We start from the raw sequence: 26,472 nt of genomic DNA, 5'->3' as shown, positions 1-26,472 counted from the left end.
TATTCAATAATATGCATATCTGTCTCGTAAGTGTCTACAAGCCGTTACTCTATTGTGGAACAATTTTTACACAGAAGACGTCAAATAAAACAAAGTGTAACACAACAAAGAAGCCTTGATAGCGTCCTCTATTTTGAACTCTCTCCATGGCTTGCTATTGTTCTGATATTATGACATAATTCTGTTGGAAGGAATTTTCATTTTTCATCTCAGTTTTAAACGTTGCCGTGTCGAGGCTTTTAAAGACCCTGCACACCCACACATTTTCAATCATTGTCTCATTAGAGCCCTGACTGTATGTACTAATAAGGATGATAATTGTTCTATTAGTAGTGCAACAAAGCCGAGGTGAGTGACACATCAGTTAACCATTGTACATATAAACCTCTTTGGCAGCTTGACTCTTGAAGTCAAGCTTTAACGCTTGACTTCACTTTTTTATCAGAATGCACCTCAGAAATTCACAAAACACAGATATATTACATTATACATTACAATAAATAAATAGATGCAGGGTAGTCGGTTCTAACAGTCTTTAGTTACACACACTGGTAAACTGAAGCCAACACAATTTTTTTATTTCACACTATGACAGAAGAGTGTGTTCAGTCTCACCAGTGGGACTAACTGTTTGGTTTGATGGTAAAAGCTGATCGTCTTCAAATAAAATGTGATGAGAGGGGTCTGACGTAATATTACCACCTGGGGATGACTATTTTTTTATTATTATTTTTTTAGTGCATGCAGTTTGAAAATTTGACTCAGTGCTTTCAGCCACCATCTCTGAGCAGATATGTCACAGTCAACATTTTGAGAAAAAAAAATACCACTCAGATTCAACAGTGAAGAAAATAAGTCTTGAAATGTGAGCATGAAACTGAATCACTGTAATGGTAATCATCTACACTTGAGCAACACATTTCTACCTTTGCGGTACAAAGCACTTAACAATGCTTCTCTTTCACCAAGCGAGCGACTTCGGGTTCACTGTCTTTACCTAAGGACACTAAGGACAATAGACTGAACTGCTCTACCTTGAGTCACAGCCATCATTGTTATTTTTTTCCACAGGTTTGTACCTGTAAATGGCAACACACTGTGGGATTGTTAGGAGAACGCAATGCACATACACCAATCAGCCACAACATTAAAATCACTGACAGGAGAAGTAAATAACATCAACCATCTTGTGACAATGCAATGCTCTGCTCTGGAAACATTTGGACCAGCAGACCAAACCAGGCACCCCCAACCCATAGCAATGACACTCCTTGATGGCAGCAGCCATTCCCAGCAGGGTTAGGGTTACACTGACACAGGCACACACACAAAAACGGTTTAGGAACTACTATAAAAAAAAAAAAAAAAATAAAAACATGAAAAACAGCAGCCTCCAAATTCACTAGAACCCAAACTGATCAAGTATCTGTGGGATGATCCACAGAGGCGCCTCCCCTCAACCCATAGGACCAAAAGGCCCTCACTATCAACATTCTGTTGCCAGACACCACAGAACACCCTCAGAAGGCCCATGTCCATTCTCTGATAAGTCCCAAATGTTTTGGAGGCATGAGAGAGACCTACACAATATTAGGAAGGTGGTCATAATGTTATGCCTGATTGGTGTATTTGTTTAGTACATTCATCCAGTACATTCATTATCTCTGTCCTCTTATCCTGTAGAGGGCTGCGGCGCACCTTCAGGACAGACTAAACAAGCAAATGTTTGGCCTTGTGAAAATAACAAAAAAGCATAGGGACCCCCAGGTGGCTACCTTTTGGCATATTTTGCAATGATGACCCCTGACACTATACTGTGCATCTACAATACTCCACAGCCCTCCTAGGTGACTCCTTCTATCTACCCGATGACAGATTTCACTAGTTTGGACTTGGGGGATAGCAGATGTATGTCGTTGCCTGGGGCCCCAAAGAACCTAAGATCTACACTGATAGAGGTTTGCATAGGACTGCATCATATCCCTGCTAGTATTGGGTACATGATGGACTGGTAACTTGTGCAGAGATGGGGTACATCCTGCACAAGTTACCAGTTCATCATGGGACTAACACAGAGAGACAAACAAACAATGGAGAATCAGCAGTTATCCTAACTTAAGTCTTTGGACTCTGGGAGGAAGCCCAAACACCCGCAGAAAAATGAGAGGCACAAGGGCAACATGCAAACTCTACACAGAAAGGCCCCAGCAGGTGTGAAGTAAGAAGCTGGTCTGGGTCAGGAGTCAACAGCGCTAACCACTGTACAACGGAGCCACCAGCTGTGATCTAATCAGCCCAAATAATTACAATCACCAGTGTGAGTTGAGCATGGCGTGCAGCGTCTTAAAGAAGTCAAGATGAGCCAAAGCACTGAACTTTGAAGAAAAAGATTGCATCACATTTCTTTCAACACATAATTTTAGTTGAGGAAGCAGTTAATGGTGTGACAATATTATCACTCCATGAAGGACTGCTTTTATCAAGATCAAGACTTTCTATTCTATTTAACAGGTTTGTTTTTAAAAGTGCTATACAAATAAATCTTGACTTATTTACACGTCTGCCGCACACACTGAGAGGGAATTTGTCACAATTTTGTCACCTTACGCAACAACTGACATTTTAGCGCTATTATCTGACAAAATCTGCATATAAATGCATTACCTTGTCTCGGTGCGATTAGCTGCTCTGGCCAGGCGTGCAACAACACAATGAACAGCTGAGACACAGCATGATGAAAACTACATCAAGAGAGCATGCTGCAATAAAAACCATTCAGCAAAATTGCAAAAGAACAGATTTGCCTCATTTTACATACAAAGGGCTTTTCAGCAAAAGCAGAAACTGCAGAAAAATGCGGGTTCCGTGGAAGATTAGAACGATACAATGCGAAAGCAATAGCCCTGTCATAAAAATAACAACAACAAAAAAAAACAGACCAACAATTTGAAGTCTATTTTGTGTCTCCTGCAGGAAACTCTTTTAGGCACCAAAAAATGTTGACATGGCAGTAACCTATCTGCATCAAGCAATGTCAGCAACACAAGTCATCAGGCTGAAATTATTCTTCATCAAACACCTGAGCGTTCACTACCATCAGACCTGTTAGCCAAACAAGCAGCGGACGCTTTTCAAAGTTTGCTGTTGAAGGTATTAAATTTACACACACACCTTTATACACACACACACACAGACGTGTGTTGGTGGGCAGTGAGTGGTGGGTAATTTCCAGGGCCAACAGGATTATCAGTGTACATTGAGGAAGATGGCAGGAAATCAGCCTTCAAGTTAACGAAACAGTTAGTGTAATTGGTCCTCATCTGTCATCTCAAACAGAGCTGAGGACTGTTTGAGTCCGAGAGAGAAAGAAAGAGAGATTACTGACAGGACAGTGATGAAAACTGGTCGCAAGATAATGAGTCTCGTTGTCTTTTCATCCTCTCATCCTGTGTCTCTCTCTCCCTCCCTCTCTCTCTCTCATTATTCAGAGTGACTGGTCGGAGAGTAGCTTCACAGTCTGCTGCTTATTAAAAAAAACCCAGAGCGCCTTTAGATGTGTTCATCAGGCTCTCCATCCCTCTTTTCCCTCCATCCCTCCATCCTCCCACTGGCTCTGCATCCTCTCATCCCTTCATCCCCACCTCCCCCTCTCTCGGTATGAACTCCCACATCCTTCCTCTCTCTCTCTCTCTGTCTCTTTATCCCTCCCTCTTCCATCTGTTTATTTTTTCCCCCATGCCGTAGAGTAAAACGGTGAGAAAGAAAGATGAGGATGAGGGCGAGGAGGAGGAGAAAACGAGGACCAGACAGGGAGAGAATCAAAGAGCTCAGGAGAGGAAAAGACAATCCCCTTTGTGACAGAAAAAGCATTTATAGAAAAAGGAGGCCTTCTCCCAATTTCCTGTTGATATTCTTTGTAGTTTATTTCTTCCCTCACCTCCCTCCCCAGACCCAACTCTCCACCCTCTCCTCCCCAAGCGTCTGCGCCACCACGGCAGATTGTGTGGAATCAATAAAGATGGTTGTTGGCAGATGAAAGTCGCGGGGCGGGACGGTGGCTCGCTAAACGCTCATTACACTTCACACAAATCACTGCCTGCATCAAGCCGACATGTGACGACTACATCCTGCAACAATTAAAAAATCATACAGATGTGCTCTGGGGAGAAGCATGCTGGTGATCACATAAACACACATATGGCGTTCTGGTAGACAGACAGAGTGGACTGGATTTGGACAGCACATAGACAGAGTATAGAAATAAAGGGGAAAAGAGCATTACTGCTGAAAATAAATAGGTGAAGAGAAGCCACGAATGTGAAAAACAGTACAATGATGTTGCTAGTAGCTGCAGGTTAATTACAAATCCTGCAGCCAGAATTTTACTTAAAAGACAACTCTGGCATTAATATAACCTGAGGCTGATTTTCCTATCAGGTTGGGTCTGGATAATTATTATAGGGACACTCTGACAAGCTCAGATTGTTATTATGGAGAGGATCCCTTCAGGGGTTGATGGTTAAATTTCACTTCATCTAGTCTCTGTTGTAAAATCCCTTTCATGTTTTTGTATTTTCTGAGGCTTACAAAAGGAGATGTCATGCCAGATCTCATCAGGGGTGAAATTAACTTCGGCTAATAACATTAACTCATGGCTGTCTGCACCTGGTCTCTAGAAAAAGAAAAATGCTTTGTTGTAGGATATCTGGTTGTGATTCCAGTTAAAATGCTCACTGCAAACAGGATTGTCAGCAAGACAGAGTACAGATAGGAGTTACATCCTCCATAGGTAGCACAACTAGCAACCGCTTTAGTGAGGCCTCTGAAGGTAATCTATGAAAGCTCTGTGAACATGAAGATATAATCTTTTAGATTTGGATTTAAGTAAGCTACTATGTATTGTTGTTCCACTCTTCCGCTGACGGCTCTCTTTAACTCTTAATCCTATTTACATTGTCGTCTTCATCCAACAACAAACCTCTTGTGAGTTGTCACATCCTGGCTTCTGTTACGTGTTATATACACTTCCATCTCTGCATGAATCCTTTTCTTGATGCTCTATAGCAAAGGTGTTAAACATACGGCCCGCAGGATGAATATACAAAGAGCGAAAATTACATAGAAGACACTAACTGATATTTTTCAATAAAATTGGCACCTATTGTTAATTTGTTGCGCTGTTTTGAGCTGGAACTAAACGGCAGATGGCAGCAATGGGTCGAAATTGCACTAATTTTTCTAAAAAAAATAAAATAATGTTTCACAATGTACTTGTTCTTCATTGCACTAAAAAAAAGGGAAAAACTTGCATTTGCAGTTGATTATAGGTTATTATGCTAGCATGGTACTGGTCCGGCCCGCTTCAAATCAAATTGGGTAGTATGAGGCCCCTGAACTAAAATGGGTTTGACACGCCTGGTGTATAGGATCTGAGACTGTCAAAGGCAAAAACTAGCACTTTCAGTGGACTGCAGACAAACTGATTACGTTGCTGCCTTTTCATAGTTGCCTGTTATAGTTGTAAACATCTTTGTCCCTATTAATCATTTGAACTAAAACAAAAGGCTGAAAACAAAGCCAGGTTTGAAAAAAAAAAAAAAGGAATTATACTTTAAGTAATAGCACAGAAGTATTTTTAGCACAAAGTACTCAAAGCAGCCACAAATAATATATTGTATGTGAAAAGGGTCGCTTACGACGAACCTATAAATAATTATCACGTGAATCTACAGCCCCATTCAGCTTTACAGCTTCAGAACGGGTTACAGCTCATTGTTGAGTCGTACTCTTGCTTCTCAGCACCAAACAATTGACAGACACGTTTACAGAGTAGCTGGTGAGCGTAGTGGATTATGTAGCGGCAGGAGAGACATTTTTCCTTAAAACAGAGCTGAACGAGGCTGAGTATTGGACTTGCATTCATCAAACAGACACGTACACGGCTGCAAATTAAACAACTCTGTAAAGAATCGATATCTAAATAAGCAACTAACAAGTTCACTATATCATCTGGATGATTATATGTAAATAGTGTAAATGAATGAAAAAAGGTCGTTGCAGGTTTAAAGTATCAGACATAGAAGTATTAATGTTGCAGAAGCACTCCTCTCAGATAGATATGTGGGCGTATGATGAAAAGTGATAATTAAATGACTTTACCTTTAACGACTGTTTTATATTTTGCTACATTTTATGTTATTATCTGAAGGGCACAGGCCAGCGTACTTCAATGTAACAAATCATATTTCACAAGCAGATGTGTTTTGTGCGTTAAATCTGAATCTTCAAAGTAATCAATCTCAGGTAAATAAACCCACTGCAGTAAAAAGTGAAATATTTAGCTCTGTAAAGCAGTGAAGATGAAGTATTAAGTGCTATGGAATAGAAATATTCAGGTACCATTGTCTCAGCACTGAACCCACTCATGTAAATCTACTAATTTTCTTTCCTCCTCTTTCCGTCTTCTTCACTCACAGATATGAGAAAGACGAATATTCATGTGAAATGTTCCCTAGTGGCGCTCCAACTCATTGACTCATCCAATCACATCCTGAGAAATAATCACTTCTCACACTCAAGAAGCCTGTGAGATTTGTTTTAATAAGCTTTTGTTGTGTGTCTCACACACATGCACACGCACTGAAAGTCTAATATTCAAATGATGTAGCACACAGGACACATAACTCATGTTGTAAGCCTGATGCAAAGGTGCCACTGATCACAGGTAAAGTGTAGGCCTGGTTTCAGGAGAATCATCAACATAATTTCACACCTTCATCGCGACACCCCTCTTAAGCATTAGTGGGAAAAATCTGAAAATAAAAAAAGACATTTGCAGAAGAGCGACTGTGCACTTCACATAAGCAATCATCCATTTACAACTTATTTCCTGCTGAAGAAGGTCTTGATCTGCGTCGACAGCGAGGAGGAGAAATCTGGATGCTGAGTGTAGCGGTGTGTATCCACAGCAACCGAGTCTGACAAATCCACTCTTTTAGAGTTTACTCTTGACATTGGCCTTTGTTGGAGCTGAAAGATAAAAAAAAAAAAATGAAACTTGTAAAACAAGTAAAGAGAACATTTTACCTTGGACATGCAGTGCTTAAAAGCATTTTGGTTTTTGGAGTGTCTGCTTCCTCCAGAGGGATCTGTTAGTAGGGATTAGTCTCTCTCAGCCCAACATGGCAGAGGACACTCTCAAAACATGCAAACACACGCATACACACATAAAAAAGACTAGTGGAGGTAGTGCCAGGTGTTGGAGAACCATAAGGTTTATAGTGGAGACTTGGAGGCCTGCCTGCAGCGGGCGGCTCTGTCACACAGACAGACATTTCTGGACCATCTACCAGCCAGGCACCAGCACTCACCGCCGCTCCAAAATCTGCTGCACATCCATCAGAGTGAGAAAGGCACCAACACCTCACTGACTTTTTAAAGAGACACACCTGCATTTTTGGAAACTGTCCTCTTGAGTCAGCCAGCCCAGAGCAAAGATGTGAAAGTGCTGATTTCATGCTTCAAGCGGAGAGTTGATGCTGTGTCACAGTTTGAATCGTTTCAGTGTGATGAGTGGAAACTATGAGTAAGAGACCGGATGGACTCATGGTTCGTTTTTGATTACATAAAAAAAAAAACACTTTAAAATCTGACCTTAATATTGAATCTAATAGTTTTCATAAGTGTACTGACCATCTGTGAGTAACACAGTCATACAGAGCTACACCTGGCAAATATACAGCAAGCCACTCTCTTTGTTTTTTGTTTTCTACAAACTCCAAGGAGAAATATCTGGTAAGTTAACAGGTAAATGTTAACACCGGCTATTCATTGACGGCGTCTGTCCTCCATTTATATGCAGCATGCGAGGACTTATCTGTATGCTGCCTGTTGGCTTCTTTCTCCTTTGAATTTTTGCACTTGGTAAACACTTCAGGTATGATTGTCCAGGACTGTCGAAAGCATATCTCTCCAGCCACACACTGAAGACACACTAGATTTCTACTTTAGATAAAACAACATTTTCTTTGTGGCCAAATTAAGCCTGTTATCTTTCATTATAATATCAATTTCAGCTTATTGTTCTTTTTGGTACAGAGAGATAAGATCCAGTACAGATTGTTTTTCCACTGTTTAGACTGTTTTATTTCCCTTTTTACAAAGTTACAAATATATATATATATATAAAAGAAAACTACAGCTACTCAAAAATGCTTCTTCTAGACTCTTAAATAATACAAAGTAAATTGATCTTTGCGCTGCCTGTCTATATCTGCTATAAACGTTTTTAAAGTCCTTTCGCTTGTTCATAAAGATTTAAATAATCTTGACCCTTCCATCATCAAAGACTTTTTTTTTTCATTTTATATCCCCGACAGACCACTAAGGTCCTCCACTGCTTTCTTTTAAATGTTTCTTGCATATCCCATAAAAGTACTGGTCGGGCCGGCTTCTGTTTTTATGCCTCCAAACCGTGGCTCACTTGGCCTCTTGATATTAAAATTACAAGCTCTCTGGATATTTTTAAAAGGACATTAAAGACCGATTCTTTTAATCTGGGCTTTTCATTCGGAGTCATGTTACAGCTGAATGCCATGGCTTTGGCTTTAGAATTATAATTGAGTTATTTTATTCAATTTAAGCATTTTTTTTCTTTTTGCTATTGGCAGCGTTGTTTTGATCTTGCTCTGAGGAACACTCTGGCCTTATGGTTGTATGAAAGGTATAAATATATATGAATGAAGTTCTTCCTTGGCTTGTTTCTTACACTCATGTTGATAATCTTTGAATAAAGGTTACAAATACATCCTTTCATATTTTTCTTCAATAAGCTAAATAAAACTGGTTTGCATCATTGACTTAGACAAGATTAATTTGGTGACTACTTTAAGTGGTGGATTAATACACACTCCAGTGCTCTAGTGTTAGTCAGTATTGCGTGCTCCTGCTGATTATACTGTGTGTTAATGCGAGGTTGCCAGTTCTGCTTAGTTCCTGCTACATTTTTATCTGCAAAACATTTTTGTATTAAGTGCATCACAGTTTGAGATCTCATTATTTTTAGCAATTGATCTTCCCCGAGGCCAGAATTAAAGTGAAAAAGAAATCCTTCCTGTTTCTTTTTCTTTTTTTCCAGCCACTTCTGATTTAGTCTGTACTCAAAAAGATATAACAAAAATGAAAGTTAAGACACTTAACTCATTGCGTGAGTTAAGAGATATGGCTGCAAATGTGATTGGATCCTTCTCGTTTCTCTCTTATTCTTTTTAACTCCTTGTCTGTCGGGAAATGCTATATGTAAAATATGACTCCTCATTATGTGGTATTCCATTTCCATTGCGTTTGTTCGAGTTAGCTTTTCTCTGAACTGAGTATGTTCATCTAAATGTCAAAAAAAAATGTTCAGATACAGTTGAGTCTGTATATTTATGGACACTTATTTTAGCACAATGTATTCAAGTTACAATATAATGAATAGACACTTATCAGTTCATTAGGCTGACGAGTGAAAAGGAATGTACTATAATATCAGTCCTACACTAAATCTTATCTTCATGAAGGTTATGTCATTCAGTGTTTGTTTAAACAAATATTGTTAATCTTTGAATGTAGGTTACAAATACATCCTTTCATTATTTTTTTCCAATGAGCTAAATAAAACAGGTTTGCATCATTGATTTAGATAAGATTTATTTGGTGCCTACTTTAAGTGGTGGATTAATACACACTCAATGCTCTAGTATTATACAGTATACATACGGTATTTGTTCAAACAAATACTGAATACCATAACTTTCATAAAGATAAGATTTAGTGTAGGACTGTTATAGCAGAAAGTATTAATTTTTCACTAGTGAACCTAATGAACTGAGAGAGAAACTCTTGATTCAACTGTGTTTTGATTTTGGAGGCCGTGGTTTGTAGTACTATTGAACTGTAAATCAGCGGGCTAAATAATGAAGTTTAGTGATTCAATCAATCCAGTTTAACAGCGCCACAAACTACGTCCCCCAGAATGATCATTCTGTTGAATTAACAGCCTTTCTTCCTCTGTTTCAACATAAACTGAACATTAAAACAGTCATGAAGGGGATTTAATGCAGCACTGTTATGTTAGAATGCAACTGTTTTGTTAGTTTACCAATGAAACTGCAACCATTTTCAAAAGGCCGTCCTATATTTCAAGGATCTCAAATGTAAATGAACATAATCATAAATGAAATGCAAATGTTTCACTTTGTCAAGGCTCCTTTGCTGTATCCTTTGCTTCATCTGTATAATGAAGCACTGTGGCTGCATCATGTTCTGCATCATGAGCCACTCCAAGGCTTCCCTGTGCTTATGAACAATTTGCATCTTATGGCGAACCCTCTTATTTTTTTTAGTAGACTTAGACAATGATATGCCGACTTCCTGGAGAGTGATCTTCACTTGGCTCAATGCTGTGAAGGAGTGTTTCTTTAAGATGGAACAGTAACTGGAATGGTAATTCCTAAACTATTCTTCAAATCGTGATGTGATTCCAACAAGATGAAACTGTAACTTGAATATGTTTTGGTAAACAGATAAAATGACAAAAATCGGGTCAGTGTCCAAAAATACATGGACCTAACTGGATATTAAATCACCAGAAGCATTTCTCTGGTTCTTTAACTTTACTGCCACTGAGACCGTGGCATTTTCTCCTCTCATTTAAAATGAAACACTTACTAAACAATTAATTAGTTGTGTGGGTGAAGGTTTATTGTGGTTAAAAATGTAAAGGGTTGATTATTTTAAAGCACAGAGCAAGATGAGCCAGCTTCTATTCAGAATAAGAGGGTTGAGGGGCCCGGCTCCATCTGAACAACTCAAGTTAAAAGTTTGCAACCAAACATTAAATGCGGGTCTGTGCAGCCACCTGAAAGCTGTGTAGGTGAAAATGTAAATGATTTCAGATCGTTTTGTTAGTTCTGGGTTAGGCATTTTAAGAACGCATGAGATTGGTGAGACCTCTCTTTCAAAATGTTTTGGAGGCAAGAGGTGAGTTTGATTTATAGCAGCGGTAAACTCAGACATTAGGGGTTAAGGCTGCAGTTGTAATACCGATGCTTAATTTGAATAATTGAGTGAATGACTGATCATGCTCAGGAGCCAGACTGCTTGGCATTACAACACTATAAATCACAAGTCTAATCAAGACAAATGGGCGAAGTCATCATGTCACAGTTTGTGCCAACATAAACTGAAATAAAATTTATATATTTACTAAACTTCATTTAACCCTACAGATCAATCTGCAATGATGGCACTACACTTTCCCTTTAGTCTGTTTGAAAAGCAGGTGAGACGGCAGTCCGAATGAAGGTGGAACCTTGGAGGCCTTAAATGCGCTTGTTATGCTTTTCATTTAAATCAGACACTTTTCACCTTCAGACGAAAAAGCTTTTAACAATTTTCTTCCATCGCAGCAGCTGCTGCATTCAGGGATTCACACAAAGCAATTTTCATTTAACTGAGGCCTAAATACGAGCAATTTATTCCCAAACTGTGACAAGTCCTGGTTGGAGGAAATGTCAGAGTTTCTCTCTATGACACATAATTTACATTACTGCTCATCTACAAACACACTGTGCAGTTATTCCTGTCGAAGAAGCCAACTACACACACCATGCTGGTTACCTGAACAATAAGGTGCTGTCACTGGTCAGGCTGAGGGAGGGGACACAGGAATAGAGGCAGAATATTATGAAATGCTTAAATGAACTAAACTTGGACAGTGAAGGACAGGTATATAAACACTCGTTCCCTCTTCCTTAATACAGACGTAGGATTGAGACACACCATGGCGACGGTCAGTTTGCCAATGTTGGGCCGTTAGTAAGTATCTGTGACCCTGTCTTGCACCATTGCTACTAGTTGGACCCCAGCTGATCGAACATGTAACACGTCAGTGAGAGAGATCGCTCTGATTGTCGGTTCAGCTTCACAAAATAATGCACGAGAAGAGACACTGAAGTGAAGTTAAACAAAAGCACGAAATTCAAAAGGCACACGAAAGGCTCTTTTGAATCTAAAAATACTGATACACAAATACTTTTTAAGTGACACGATTATCAAGAATGAATAAACTCTAGACCAAATGATCGGGATGATTCAGGAGAGCTCCGTACAGTCTTCTGGGCTTCCAAGTGTTGTCTTCCTGCCGGTAGGAAGACTTATTTCCTCTCCCACCGGCTTAAAATGAAAGTGCTGTCAGTTCTGTTAAGTTGGTTTGGTGTTGGTACTTTTAGTGTAACACACTTTTCATTTATATGTAGAATAGCCACATACGTATGAATCTCTGTTAGCCAAACTAAAAATTTGGCTGCATCCACCTTGGGTTTCTGAGTCTATGTGCAAAGTAGGTTTAGTCCTACTCTGTACTCTGTGTTCAGCAATTAAGCTGTAACACTAAAAGTATGAACTGTTATACAAGAACAAAAACTCATGCCGCTCCTCACCTATAAGGATCACTGCTTTCTCACAGATGCCTTTGCACATTTTCAACATCTGGCTAGAACGCATCTCAAATGGTCTGAACAATCAGTCTTGAATGCTCCTTGGTTGCACTTACACTTGGCGCTCTATTATATCAGATAATTATCTGAGCCTCCCAAGACACAAGGTGCTGCTAAGTATAAATATGCTAAGTGTGGTTTCCAGGTTTGTGTGGAAGGCGGGTGCGCAGAAAATTTAAATAAAACCTGGCACCTGGCAGCCGTGGTGTAGCTGGAGGTACTGCACAGACTGGGTGGATGGTTAAACTGATGTTTTCCAACAGTTTGTGAATATACTTAAGTTCAACCACATATCACTATTTTGCAAATGTCTGACAAAGGCAGCCATCATCAAACCATGGAGTTTGTGCATGTATCTGATAAAATAAACAGGTAAAATAATAAGAAGGCAGTTTTACAGATGGTCAGTTAAGATCAAGGCAATGCTATTAAATGGAAAATAATATGCCTCATTAGTACTGTATGTCAGCGTCATAGCTATGAATGTGCTTACGTGTGAGTGCTTCATTAGCGTTCGGTGTTTCAGTACACTGTGCATGTATGTGCAGTGTATATAATTTAATGAAACACATTTAAGCCTGCCACATTTACACAATACTATGTGTCTAATGGCCTCTTGCGTGTGTGAATGTACTGGATGTGCAAATGGCACACAGTGGATGATGTAGAGTATTTATCACACCACTGTGTGTGCCTCTATTTGTGTGTACCGTAGCTAAATTGAGCTGAGCTGTCATCACTGTACATTAGGAACTGTGTGTGTATGTGTTTGTGTGTTCGCGTACAGTATGTGTGTTTAGCGTGAGACAGAAAAAGACAACTCACCAGCAGGGAAGTAGAGCGGGAGGTACTGCAGATACAGGTCCTTATCCGTCGGCAAGAACACACAGAAGATGACTCTGTCCAGCTGACACACACACACACACACACACGCACAATGACCTTTATTACAAACATATGCAATAGCTGTGAATTCATCAGCTGGAGGGGGAAATAATGTAAAAATGTGTGACACTGCGCGCTGGCAACACCAGGACAATGCAGCTAATGCATCAGTCCATTACTTCACTATTAGCTTCCCATTATGATCGGGGCACGATGTAGAGCTTATTACTCTGCCTGCTGGAAATGTGTGAGGAAAAGTGTGTGTGTGTGTATGAGAGAGACAGACAGAAACAAAGAGGTTAGAGACATGTACTTCTATTGTATTAAGAGTGTGTGGATGTGTCCGTGACAGAGAAAAGAAACTTTGTGTGTTTGTGTGTGTGTGCATGCCCCTGAGTGTTACGCTGAGATTTTGGCGCTTTGCCCTCGCTTTCTCTCATTACCGTGTGTGAAACACAAGTCGACTCAATCTGGCATCACTGCATGAGATTCTGTGCACCACCACAATAAACACACACATATAAAGAAAATCAAAACCATAAATGTAAAAGCTTTTAAATAATATTTAGAGAGAGAGTGTTACAAATTTATGAGAATAAAGACTCTGTGTTGTTTAGGGCCTGGCTCTGCAGTCTATATATGTGCATTATGTTCTGTATATCTGGACATCTAGTACAGTACACAACTCTAGATATAGCCCGATGATTAAAGTTACTGCGGCTACAGTAAAAAGATGCTTCCAGGGACACAAACTCCCCTCTACTCTGACAAATATTATTACCGCCCCAATGTCTCTACAAAGGTTCTGATTTCTTTGTGTTGGGTGAGGCAGAGCAATTTATAGCCAGGCTCTTTCTATCACTTTCTGCCTGGTGTGGGAGTTTGAGTCTCATTGCTTTCAAAGACAGACATTTCAGCAGCCTGCTAGCCTGCAGCCCGCGTTTTTCACTCCCAGCTTGCTGCACAATTACTATCACTCACGAGGGTTTGCATGGAGGCTAAACGAGAAGATGTGAAAATGCCTTGTAAGTAACTCCATCCCGTAGCCTAAGGTTTAAAACCTCTTGCCTCCACATTAAGGTGCATCTATTTGCATCAGAAAACAGTAGGGAATTATTTTTGACTGCAGCAGAGAGCCTGGTGATGCTAAGGCTAACAAAAAGTGACTTTATCAGAACTGCCTGTCTTTAACTGCCAAACACATTACACAGCCTGTAAATATTCCCTTCTCAAACATAATATCTCACCTGTTGTGGAAAATACACCGGTACTGGTAGACTGTATGCACACCGAGCCAATCTTGCATACACTTCCTTTTATAATAAGCATTCTAGTATTTTACTAGCTTTATTTTAGCCTCAGCAGGAACTGAGACGACGACCTCACAATGCCCATGTAGTAGTCATTCTTGAGCTTTAAGTTATTTTACAATTGCCCCAGCAATCATGTAATCGTAGAAGGTCAAGTTGACAATTTTCTCAGAACACTTTTAGAACCTCTTTTCACTTACATATAATATTTCACTTACAATCTGACATTCAAGGCTGAGCATTAACAGCATCTACAGCTGATCCCTCACTAAACCTTAACCCCTGACAGGGAACGTCCAACCGGGCGGTTTTCAAATGGAACTCGTGTTCCACAAAAATGCTTGTTGTTCAAGCAGCAACATCATCTGTGAGTTAGGCAACGGTTAATAGGCTAACAAATGGGTAATATAATGTAGGAAATATAAGATGAGGCTGCTGGGTATATAAACGTGTCCCTGAGACAAAGAAAACTCTATACTGCTAACTGAGAGTATATGAACTCACCACGGTAAACGGTAATAAATACGGTAAACCCGAAGGCATCATTAGTATGTTCAATATGTTCAACTCAAAGTGTTTAGCCTGACATTAGCTGCTCTTTCCTGCTCATTCTAGGATTTGTGGAAATTTAGACCACAACAAACAACGCTGGGACAGATAATCAATTATTGCACCCCTGTTAACACTAAAACTGAAAATAATGTGAGCCATAGCAACGGTAACTAATGACAGCCGGGTGAGCTCCATCTGCTGATGAAGATCTTGAACATATTCAGAACGTCTGAAACCTCTGTGAATCTAATTTGTAAAACGTAAGTATGGAACTTATGAGCTGCCTGGGGCGTAACTTTTAGCTTTGTTGGTGTTTCCAGAATAAATGATTCATGTTTTATTACATTCGACGTGGACATTTGGCACATTGCCCCTGTCCTGAGTCCATTCTGTGTCTCCAGTTTTCAATTTCATTTTCTACATTTACAGCACTCCGAGCAAGAGCCAGTCCCACAAAACACACTGTAAAAAAAAATGGAGCGTGTTCAATTAAAGAATAAACCAGTTTCCTCTGGTGAACACTCTTACTTTATATGTATGCAAATAAACTCACAATTTCAGTTTTTTATAATAATAATAATAAAAAAAAATAATCCCTTTAGGAGTAGTTATGGGTTGAATGCAAATAAGTAGCTGTGGTCTTGGCTTCCTGGTCTTACTTACAGATATCCAAGGATTGTTGACTGCATGTTCAACATGTAATGTTTCTGGTTCATTTGCTGCGCTCGGAGTGGCTGACTTCATCAGTTGACTTGTATTGCTACAGAGACTCTGGAGATGCCAGCGCTAACAATAACATCATCAACACCCTCTCTGGGAGACGATACAGCACGGTGGTTACAGCAAGGGAGAAAGATTAAAAAAGGAGCGGGAGGAGACCAGAGAAGTAAAGGAGGCAGAGGGGAGGAGAGTTTAGAGCAGGTAAATGACTGATTGGAAAGTTTCCGCTTTGTTCCAATCTCCCATCACCCTCTTCTCTCCCTCCATCCCTCCATCCCTCCCCTCCAGTCATCTCTTCCATCAATTTGTCTTTTCTCCGCTCGCTGTTCCTCCGGAGAGAAAGTGCGTGCGTGCGTGTTTGTGTGATTGTGTTAGTCAGGTTTAGTCCCGCAAGGAGCCAATTAAAACACCGACTTGGCCATGAGCATGAGAGGCAGAACTTGGGTGTGTTTAAATGTATGTGTGTGCGTGCCTTATTGTGTGTGTGTTTTCTCAATGCACCCTTTTCATTGCTCTCACCAGAAAACAAAAACAACAGCTGTGAAAGAAATAATACCTGGAGGAAAGGGTAGGGAAAAATTGCCAATCATGCAGACACACACACACACACCCACCTTGTCATGATGCGCATCGAGATACTCCCTCACAGTTGCTAACGCCTCATGCACAGCCTGTTCAGGTGGATATCCTGCACAAACACACACACACAACATCAAAAATATACACACAATTTACAACAACAGGTGCACTGACAGATCTGTGTTATATTGTTGTCTGCAGTGCTCTTTTCGAGACAGGTTATCTGTTCTTCCTCCCACTATTCTAACACTATGTGGTGTCTTCTCACTTCATCCTATCTTGTCTATTCCAGCGAGACGCAGACACAACACACTTGTTGGTTACGAGGAGACAGATGGAGAAAGACTACAGTGCTCCGTATATTCATTCAGCAGCCGAGACCTTGCTGGAAAATTATCCCCACTGCTGGAAAACCAACACAAAGGCAATGAAAATTCATCATCTGGCTAAAACCGCTCAGCCCGAGCAACACATACTGCGTGATTATAGAGCAATTATTCCATACATCAGGAGAGGGTTCACATAGGAGAATACTTGATGGTACAAATTAGCACTGAACAGTTTATTGTTATGGCATCCAAACAAACACATGCAGTATTCACATCGCAGGAGCTGTAATGTAATATTTCAAATTGGGTCCGCTATGGTTTGACTTTACTGCTTAGTGGAAAAAAAAAAACAGCAACATCTGCCTTTCAGTCTCAGTTTATTTAACTTCTTCCTACACATGTTCTCAGACTGAGTGAGCGAGCGGACTGACTGACACATGCCTCACTCTGTTAGCTTTATGAAACCTGCCTCTTAAGAATTACACTCAGAAATAAAATTATACTGCAAAATGCTAATACTGACTAAATCAGCAAAACCTTCACATCACATTTCATTTGTAGTGCTGTGAAATCGTGTCTATGCCAATGCTAAAAGCAACTCAGAACACTTGGTTAATGTGAAGGGAAAATCTTGGTCTTGGTTAAATGCTGAAAACTGTGATAATAATAATAATTTTTATCTGTAAAGCACTTTTTATGCAAGGACCACGCAGTGCTTTCCACAAATGGCCTAAAAAACCCACAATTACAGATTTAATAGGAACAAGACTCAAAATACAAGAACACGCTGAACTTACCAACAGAGCATCCAGATGGAAAATTATCAAACTCTTTAGTTAGTAATTAAAACTCGGCACAATTTAACCATATTACAGTATGTAGACAAAGAGGACTAGCTGTGAGGTAAGGAGTTGAGTTTGTAAAAATGTGTCTGAGTATAAAATTTATAAGCACAAACTGTGTTACAGCAGCAGATGGAACATAACAGTACAGACTCCTTCACACTTTGACTCTGGAACCGCTAGTAACCCATCAGATCTCACGGCCCTTTAGTTGACAATAAGAAATGAAGAGTTTACTGGTTTGCTCTGGTGCCTGTATTTGTATGTCATGAGCAGAATTAAAAAAGTGTTATATAAGAATTTGGTAACTAGTACAAGGAGACTAAGCCTCTCTGCAGAGTTGTGTACTGAAGCTGAACTATGTCACGGGAACTGAGGCAGGTCAATGAGGTGATATAATAGTGTAGATGTGAAGGAGTAAAAGTATTCATGTCTCTGTATGGTGCAAGTTTGGTCTGTTTTTTTGTGTGTGTACTTGGACACTGAATGCATTTGCTCTTTAAATATTTATCCAAGGTCAGGATCTTTCCTCCACCTTTGACTGCAGTGCTGTGGTCGGGGATGTGAACCGCGGTCTCGGTTATCACAATCTGCACTTTCTACACCTATCACCCACCTGAACCACCAAGTGTGACTCAAGGGCAATAAATAAAATCCTAGAGTGGCGAAAAATGTCACAAAGCAGCATAATCAAGGAAGCTGTTATGTGTCCTCCAAAATGTATTTACCCTTCTTATTAGTGAAGTAAGCAAACTAAAGGAGCTCCGAGCGTAAACTGTACACGCTGTCACAAGGTGGTGAAGAAGTGCACATCATTCAGAAATGTGGAGTGTGTCTGGCTGGCAGTCATCTTGGCACTGGTCCTACATTGTTTTTCATTTTTCTCACATTACAAAGTGGGTGAAACAGTGAGAAATAGCAGCTTTGTATTTTCTGTTTACATGTTCACATCATTTATTTGTAAGTATTCTTCAAAAGTGAATGAACAAAGAAGATTTTCTGTCTTTCTTTCCAATCAGCCAAAGCTCTCTGGCAAAAAGCTGCTTCTATCTGGTAAAGTGGTGTAACCTTTTGTTAGTCTGCGACCCACACAACACTCAGTAGGAGAGAGATAGAGGAAAGCTGAGAAACAGCTGCAACAAAGAAGAAGACAATGATAGCAAGTTGAGTCCATCGGGACTTTTGGCTTTTTTCTCTTTCTAACATTGAGGTGTCAAGAACTGGCCCTCACCCCGGAGTGTGTTTAAGCACGGTCCTTGACTCTCTCTCCTGCCAGCGTGAAGGGGATTACAGTCAATCTGACACAATCTCCAGCCTAATCTATCTTAATCTGTCGGTCTTAATCCATAGCGTTAATCTGAGAGCCACCTCTGGGCTGGAGGAGATAATGTGACAAGTGGCACCGGGTGGCTCTGCACTCCTTTTAAACAGACTGATTGATACCTGAAATAAGGGAGTGATGGAGAACAAACCCAGAGTGTGAAGGATAATAAAGACAGGCACGTACATCGTTGCCTTTGACCAATAAACATGATTTTAATGGATGAACACGTCATTTGCTGTTTGAGGTGGAGACAGACAAACACAGACACTGACCGTAGATTCCGGTGGAGATGCAAGGGAAAGCCTGCAGAACAAAGACGACAAACAAAGTGGTTACATTCGGTCGCCGATCACATGACAGCCCGCTATTATCACACACCCATTCGTAGAGTATGTCTATCTTTGTGAGGACATTCACTGACACAACGCATTCTCTACTTAAACCTTAACCCTCACAACTAAATTCCTATAACCAATATTTAACGTAACTGTAACATGAAGTCTAAATTCAGATCTTTGAAGAGTGAAGACCCTCGTTTCCCTCACAAAAAAAGAGACATACAAATACACACACATCACTCCACAGAAATCACACTCTCTGCTGGATCTCCATTTATTTCTCTTGATTGTATTGCACGGCAGCCTTTTTTCACCCTACTGACTTTGTCATCCAAAACTGCTGATCATCCTTTGCCGACGAGGCCAATCACAGACGAACTTCCTTTTGTCGTCTCCAGCAGGACTAACAGCGCTGACCAGGCATTGTTATAGTAATTATATAAGAGTGCATGGAGGCCATCACTAAGGAAACAAAAGTTTTTTAGCAGAAAGAAAAAAAAAAAGGTAATGCTTGTTATCTATGACACTTCAGTCCTGAATAATTTTGTGATGCACTGAAAATGAAGAATAGAACAGCCGGGGTGTCTCCTTCCAGTGAGGCCAGACAACGTGTGGGTTGAGAAGATTAATGTTGTCATGTTGCCTTAATAAAGATGACAGAAAACAATTGGTGTGGTTTTTCTTTTGTCATCGTTGCTGTGTGTCTTCTACAAAACAGGACCAACAGAATAAAGACGTGTCAAGGTAAACAGCTGTTTACACCAACAACAGGTTGGAGGAATGCTGATTTTCAAAATAGCATGCCGCCTGCAGCTCTTCATCTGACAGCTCGTGATGGCTATTCCACAATAAAGGTTATTTACTGGTAGTTGAATGCTTGGGTTCTAGTTGTTGTCGTCGAGTCTTAAGGGCGATACACCGAGCGGACGGTCGGCCATAGGCCAGTGTCAGCTTGGGCGCCTGTGACTTTAGTTTCAGCGGTGTGTCCCTCAGTGTTGGCAATGGTAGAATCCTTGTTGACGACTTCTCAGCCAATTCAGCAAGTTTAACGGGTGGCAGAACGAGCTGTTCAGAGAGCTCTTTCTGATTGAACCGGTCAACCTTGACAACCAGTGCACAAGAAGAGAAACTGAAAAGACGAAAGTGAAAAAAACATAACAACGTCCAAAAGAACTGAAGAAGCTACTCAGATGAGTGGTCTTTTCAAAAAACTCAGTTCAGTTTTAAATGCCCTTTTTGAAAAGTCCATAAGACAAAAAGAAGGCTCTTCTTGTTTCATTATCTTCATCTCATCTGAAGATTCAAATACGCAAATCTTTTTATAAGGACATGATCATCTAGAATGAATAAACTGATGACCGACAGATGAGGAGACTCATGAAAGATAAGTTATATGGACTACCACCACTTGGTAAATGGTAAATGGCCTTGCTTTTATATAGCGCTTTTCTACCTATTGGTACTCAAAGCGCTTTACAGTCAGAGACACATCTACCCATCTACTTGTTGGTATGAAGAATTATTTTCATTGGCTGGAGTATTTGTGTTCAAGTGTAACTGTAGACCAGGTGACATGAGGAGACATCACAGCTGGCCTTCGTTGCCGGTAGTTCGTTGGTGTCGGTTTGATGTGTCCATACCCTGAAAAGCTCCAAGGTGTAAGGATGTGGACCGCGATCCACAACATCTCCAGTTTGAATCAATTTATTTATTCTCTCTCCTCTGTTGTTCACTTTAACGTCTCCTTCTATTCATACCGGCTGTAAGGAGATCTGTTATTAGGGGGATGTTATTATACCTAGCTCACCCAAAGCTAATAAAAATAGAACTCAACAAAATTAGCCAAATCAAGTGGGAATCTTCCAAAGTTAAATTTGGCTTTTTTTTGCAACAAATTCACTCTTTTTCTTATTACGCCTCAAATCCATCTGGGCAAGGGAATGCTGCCGTCTGGAGAAACACTAAGAGTGCAAGAGAGCAATTTCATACTAAAAGAATAGTCAGCACATTAAAACCTTCAACCGAACCATTTTTACACAGAACAAGGACTGTTTATGATATTTACCAACACTGTACTTCTTTTCGACCAGTATGGACAACAGGAATAGTCATGAAGAACTTCTACAATGCACATATAAGTGCTGTTTTAAGAGAGACATGGAAAAAAAATGTGGACCTATCCTTTAGGTTTAGTCAGCGGCAGCAAGAAACGTTTAGTTTGCATTAGCAGTAAAATAAGACACCTCCAACACGGATGTAGGAGAGCCGAGAGTGAATTAGCCAGTACCATCAAGTGGATTAAATTACAGACAGTAGTATTTAAGAAGTGCATGCTGTGTTTCCTGTGAATGCCTTGTGAGCACTGTAGGTCATTTAAAACCCACTCAGTGAAGGCAGACTATGCCAGTAACCGCAAAATAGAGGCAATTGTAGAGTGTAAATACATGAAACAGTATAAAAATAGGGGTTTTGGCACGTTTGTGTAACAACACTGGTTCTGATTTGAGTCAAGCAGCCAGTAAACTTCAAATCTGGCAAATTCCCAGCCTGCTGTCAAAGACGGCAGAGCGAGCAGATGCCAGGATGCTCCCGCGCCTCCAGATCTGCTCGTGTGACCCGACTGCAGAGCTCATGACTCGGGGTGAGGGCGGATGTGACTCACAAGTTCATCGAGACCAAATATAAACATGAAATTTTGGGCATGTGCAGAAATTGTGAAAGTGCTGTAACTGTTAATAGATGAGTACAGAATACAAATTGTTCCAGCTGGCACATCTTGGGTCCGTTTTAAATTCTCTTCTTGAGGAGGGGAAACTACTAGAGTACAGATTGTATCCTCACACAGCCTCCATGAACATGTTTATTTTTCTACTGCACCTCTGACATTTTTTTTCATGTTGCTTTGGTGTTTTTCTTTGACTTAAAAACTGAGGTCTCTGTAACACCTCCTGCTTGTTGTGTTTCATACAGCCTTCTTACAACTCAGCACTCCCACATCTTTTTCTCTTCTCTCCATCTCAGCTTGAATGTAGTTTCCTTTGAAAAATCCACATGATCAAGCTTTTCTCTTTAAATTTTTAGAATCTCGTCACACAGCTGTCAGTGACCTGACCTCTCTTCCGACGCCTTCCTTCCTTCCCTGTTCATCCACATCTTTCACCATCCCCCTGTTCTCACCACAGAACGTGCAGCATTGTCGGTGGCCATCTTCAGGCTGTTCTTGTAGCATGACCTCAGCGCTTTCCTCTCATTCTCTCCAACTCCTCCTTGTGCAATCGGCCCCACTGTGTGGATCACATCTGCAGAGACGGAGACGGCAGTTAATGCATGAGGTACGGTAATATAAATATATAAAAGTTTCTCTTTGTGAGGAAAACAACACCGATTCCAATCCTCTAACAGAAGCTTTGTAGTCATGTCAAAACTCTTATCAAAAACAATGCAGGTGTCATCACGAGGTCAGATTGATTGAAGATTGTTTACTAAACATTTGCTCCTGTCATGCATATACTATCAGTTAATTACTCTGTGAAACTGGCATCTTGGCTGAAACAGATAAAGACATGTTGAATCTATTTTGTTTGGATTAATGCTGCGTCCATGTCACACCAGAGATATCGCAAATAGCGTTCGTGTCAAGGAGTTGTAAATACTCCAGAGAAAAGCTGGATTTTTCTGACAGCTCCATTAAATCCATTGTTCACCGTCATTACACCCAGATTCAGTGGCTATAGTCTTGCACCGTTGATAAGCACGGTTTTAAACTCTCACATCACCAGTCCTGCAGCCAAACAACTGTCACAAGTTGTAATGTGTAGAAATGTGTTTGATCCAACGTCTGCACATGGACTCACAGCACAGACAAAGCACAAAGCACTGACGGCGGCAAATAAGCAATGAGTTTGCAAAATAGATTTACTTTATACCTCCTATCTGCTGAAGGTAACATTGCTGACTCTTCTCTAGGCCCGCAACTATGACCTAACCCAACCAATAGTTCAAAGCAGTAAAACAAAGATATATGATATATATATATATATAAATCTAGTATAAATGTCAAAAGCGACCACTCAGCTTATTTACAGCTTATTTGACAGGTCCACACATTAAATCAGGGTTCCACATGGTTCAAACCTTATTTCACATCATGAGTATATGCAGAGCAGGCTGTTGTTGGTGTAAGGTATTGATGCTGTAAGGTACTGTGTGATACAAAATATCCCATTACATAATGATAGGACTCTTTCCCAGAGGTCTAAACTGATGGGACATGAAGGGTTTGTGCAGGAGGAAAATGGAGGGTGAGAAGTGATGATGGATGCCCAGAGAGCTACAGTGCCCCCAGGTGATCGGTCAAAACCAGATGATCAGTTCTCTGTTTGGATTGCACAACACGGTTTGAAATTTTTTATGATCCATAAAATAAAATATAAACTTCCTATATGGGGGGGGGGAGGGGGGGGGGGGTGTTCGGCAGGGCCATAAGACGATTACCAGCAGTCATGTTCAGTGTCAGCACCAGACTTAAGCTAGATTTATGGTTCTGCTGTGAGTGGTCCAAAAAAGCATCCTCGTCCACATCTCTCAGTGAAAAGCAGAGAAAATTCACTCTCCTCTTTGAAGTACACGGAGAAACTAACACAGCCGATCAGCCGCCGATCAGCATTTTAACAGCGTAATTACAGAACAACGTTGACACAACAGCTCACAAGTACAAATGCTTAGAACAACGTAAGCCACTTGCGTAGACCACAGATTAGGTTCTGCGTAGATCCATTTCAGAAATATAAAGCAGGATTTACAGTTGAGTCCTGCTACTACGGATGAGATGAGGTGAAATATTAGTTGACAGAACGGCAGCACAAGCAGTGAACACACTGGATGCTGTAATGTTGTGGATGCTGATGGCAAGGAACAGCCCCCTAAACGCTGTAAGGCACGTGGCCGGCTGGAGGACTCTCTATCTGAACGTACTCCTGAGTTTCAGGTATGAGAGGGATTTATTGTAATGACTTCCTTTTGTTCAGTTTCATCCCCACCACAAAGTTGACCTTCATCACCAGCTTGCCCAGTTTGTTGGCTCCGGTGCAATAATTTCACGTTTGCACCATTCACCTCATTGATGAAATCAGCTGGAACACATTTTTAGTTTTTTGACTCCCGTTTGCTTCCATTTATTTCTGACTAAAAGTTACCGAGCACAGTATGTTACATTACCTAGTAACAAAGCTATACTCTTGTATATTTTAAATGAAAGATTATCTTCACGTGAGTCAAACCCATTCACATCAGGTCAAGGAGAAGAAACACATTCACACCTTCACATCAGCGCTGCGGGACAGGTTTTTCAAGTTGAAATCATATTAGAGGGAAACCAGGGCATGTTTTTCATGTGTCAAACAATAATGTTTCAGGTAACAGACTGCCTTACATTTCCACATCACTTTTCATCACTGAATAAAATCTGAGCTGTGGGCAGCCATTCAGACTACAAAGACAAGCACTCAGCTTTTAGTAAACCTCTCTCTTTGTCACCTCCCATGCACAGTTCAACAGCTGGTTTTCACTGTGGAGCGGGAACACTATAAAGCTATAAAGCTATTGCTGTCACTGATTGAACGCTGCATGCAAATAATTTCAGGATCTAAAACAGCTAGGCTGGAAACCCTGAGTGTTTGTCATCAATTATAAACTCAATCATGCTTTACTAAGACTGTTTCAAGAGCTTTACCAAATTGAAAAGTGTCAAAACCCTGCAAAATTTACATTTCCTTTGTCTCTCTCAGCAAGTTTAAACAACACAGTTTTCCACTGTTCCTAATTGCTTGTACAATATATATATATTTTTTCTGTTATGTAGCTATAGCAGGCGGCACAGTGGTGTGGTGGTAGTTTGTGTGGAGTTTGCATGTTCTTCGTGTACTCCAGCTTCCTCTCACCATCCAAAGACATGTTCTTTAGGTTAACTGGTTAACTCACACCTAATTGGCTGTAGGTGTGAGTGTGAATGGTTGTCTGTCTCTCTGTGTTAGCCCTGCGATAGACTGGTGACCTGTCCAGGGTGTACCCCACCTCTCACCCAGTGACAGCTGAGGATAGGCTCCAGCCCCCCCTACGTTACAGAAAATAAATGAATGAATGAATGAATGAATGTAGCTATAGCTAGATTTAATTGATACTGTTTACTTTCTTTGTCATGTCAAGGAGTGATTTTATTTTCCTCTGAGATCGCTGAAAATTGGACTAATTGATTAAATAAAGAGTAAATGAAGTGAGGTGTACCGAATCAATGGCAAATGGAGGGTTGACAGAAAACCTCACAAACAAAAGCTGAGTGAGGAGCAGAGAAGGTTGCAGTTGAGACCAGCCTCTACACGCCTACGCCGACAATGCCACACATTGTGATGAGACTCAGCGTGTTGCCCTCAGCATGAATTCCAGTGCTGTCATAAGACCTAGGTGGACCACTGCCTCTACTAACACACACTGAAAAATCCATTTCAACAATACATTTAATCCAGCACGGAGACTTTTTTTTTTTCATAACAGGATCCTATGGAGTAGAACAATTTCCACTACAGCTCAATCTTGACACTTCAGTCTTGAATTAAGTGCCTGCTTTTTTTTTTTTTTTTTTTTTATAGTTGTGGACTACTGCAGCAGTAGTCGCAGTTATTGTAGTTACTGTGTGTGTCAGCATATACACCAATCAGCCACAACATTATGACCACCTTCCTAATATTGTGCAGGTGTGGTGCCTCCAAAACAGATGCGACTAATAAGAGAATGAACACCGGCCTTCTAAGGGCGTCCTGTGGTGTCTGGTAACAGGATGTGGTTCAGTCTTGTGGAGCACACAGCTTCAGGTTCATTTATCAGCTGTTTTACTGAATTGATTGCAAAAAATGTTTTGAACTGTTTTGGAGGCACAAGGGAGACCTGCACAATATTAGGAAAGTGGTCGTAATGTTATGCCTGATCAGTGCATATATAAGTATGATGTCATGAGGGTAATATCATAATAATAATAATAATAAAAAAAAACATTAATTTA

At 40.5% G+C, this 26,472-nt stretch overlaps 1 protein-coding gene across 2 annotated transcripts in view; it reads right to left on the bottom strand.

Moving 5' to 3' along the window:
* Positions 1–6,579: 6,579 nt before the first annotated feature.
* macrod1 (mono-ADP ribosylhydrolase 1) overlaps positions 6,580–26,472 on the bottom strand; it is a 109,730-nt gene continuing 89,837 nt past the window's right edge. Inside the window, exons 6-10 of one of the 2 annotated variants that reach the window (XM_084550301.1) lie at positions 22,596–22,717; positions 19,353–19,383; positions 16,621–16,694; positions 13,365–13,446; positions 6,580–7,029 (exon numbers count right to left, since the gene is read on the bottom strand). In XM_084550301.1, coding sequence (XP_084406427.1) covers positions 6,995–7,029; positions 13,365–13,446; positions 16,621–16,694; positions 19,353–19,383; positions 22,596–22,717 — 344 coding nt within the window. In that variant the 3' untranslated portion in view covers positions 6,580–6,994. Of the gene's footprint in view, positions 7,030–11,670; positions 11,692–13,364; positions 13,447–16,620; positions 16,695–19,352; positions 19,384–22,595; positions 22,718–26,472 lie in introns of those variants that run through there. The other variant, XM_084550302.1, reaches the window with a different exon arrangement.

The sequence above is a fragment of the Chelon labrosus genome (genome assembly GCF_963514085.1).
Source record: "Chelon labrosus genome assembly, chromosome: 8".
Taxonomy (NCBI): domain Eukaryota; kingdom Metazoa; phylum Chordata; class Actinopteri; order Mugiliformes; family Mugilidae; genus Chelon; species Chelon labrosus.
The sequence above is the reverse complement of the archived record's forward strand: the minus strand, read 5'-3'. Positions and strand labels throughout refer to the sequence as shown.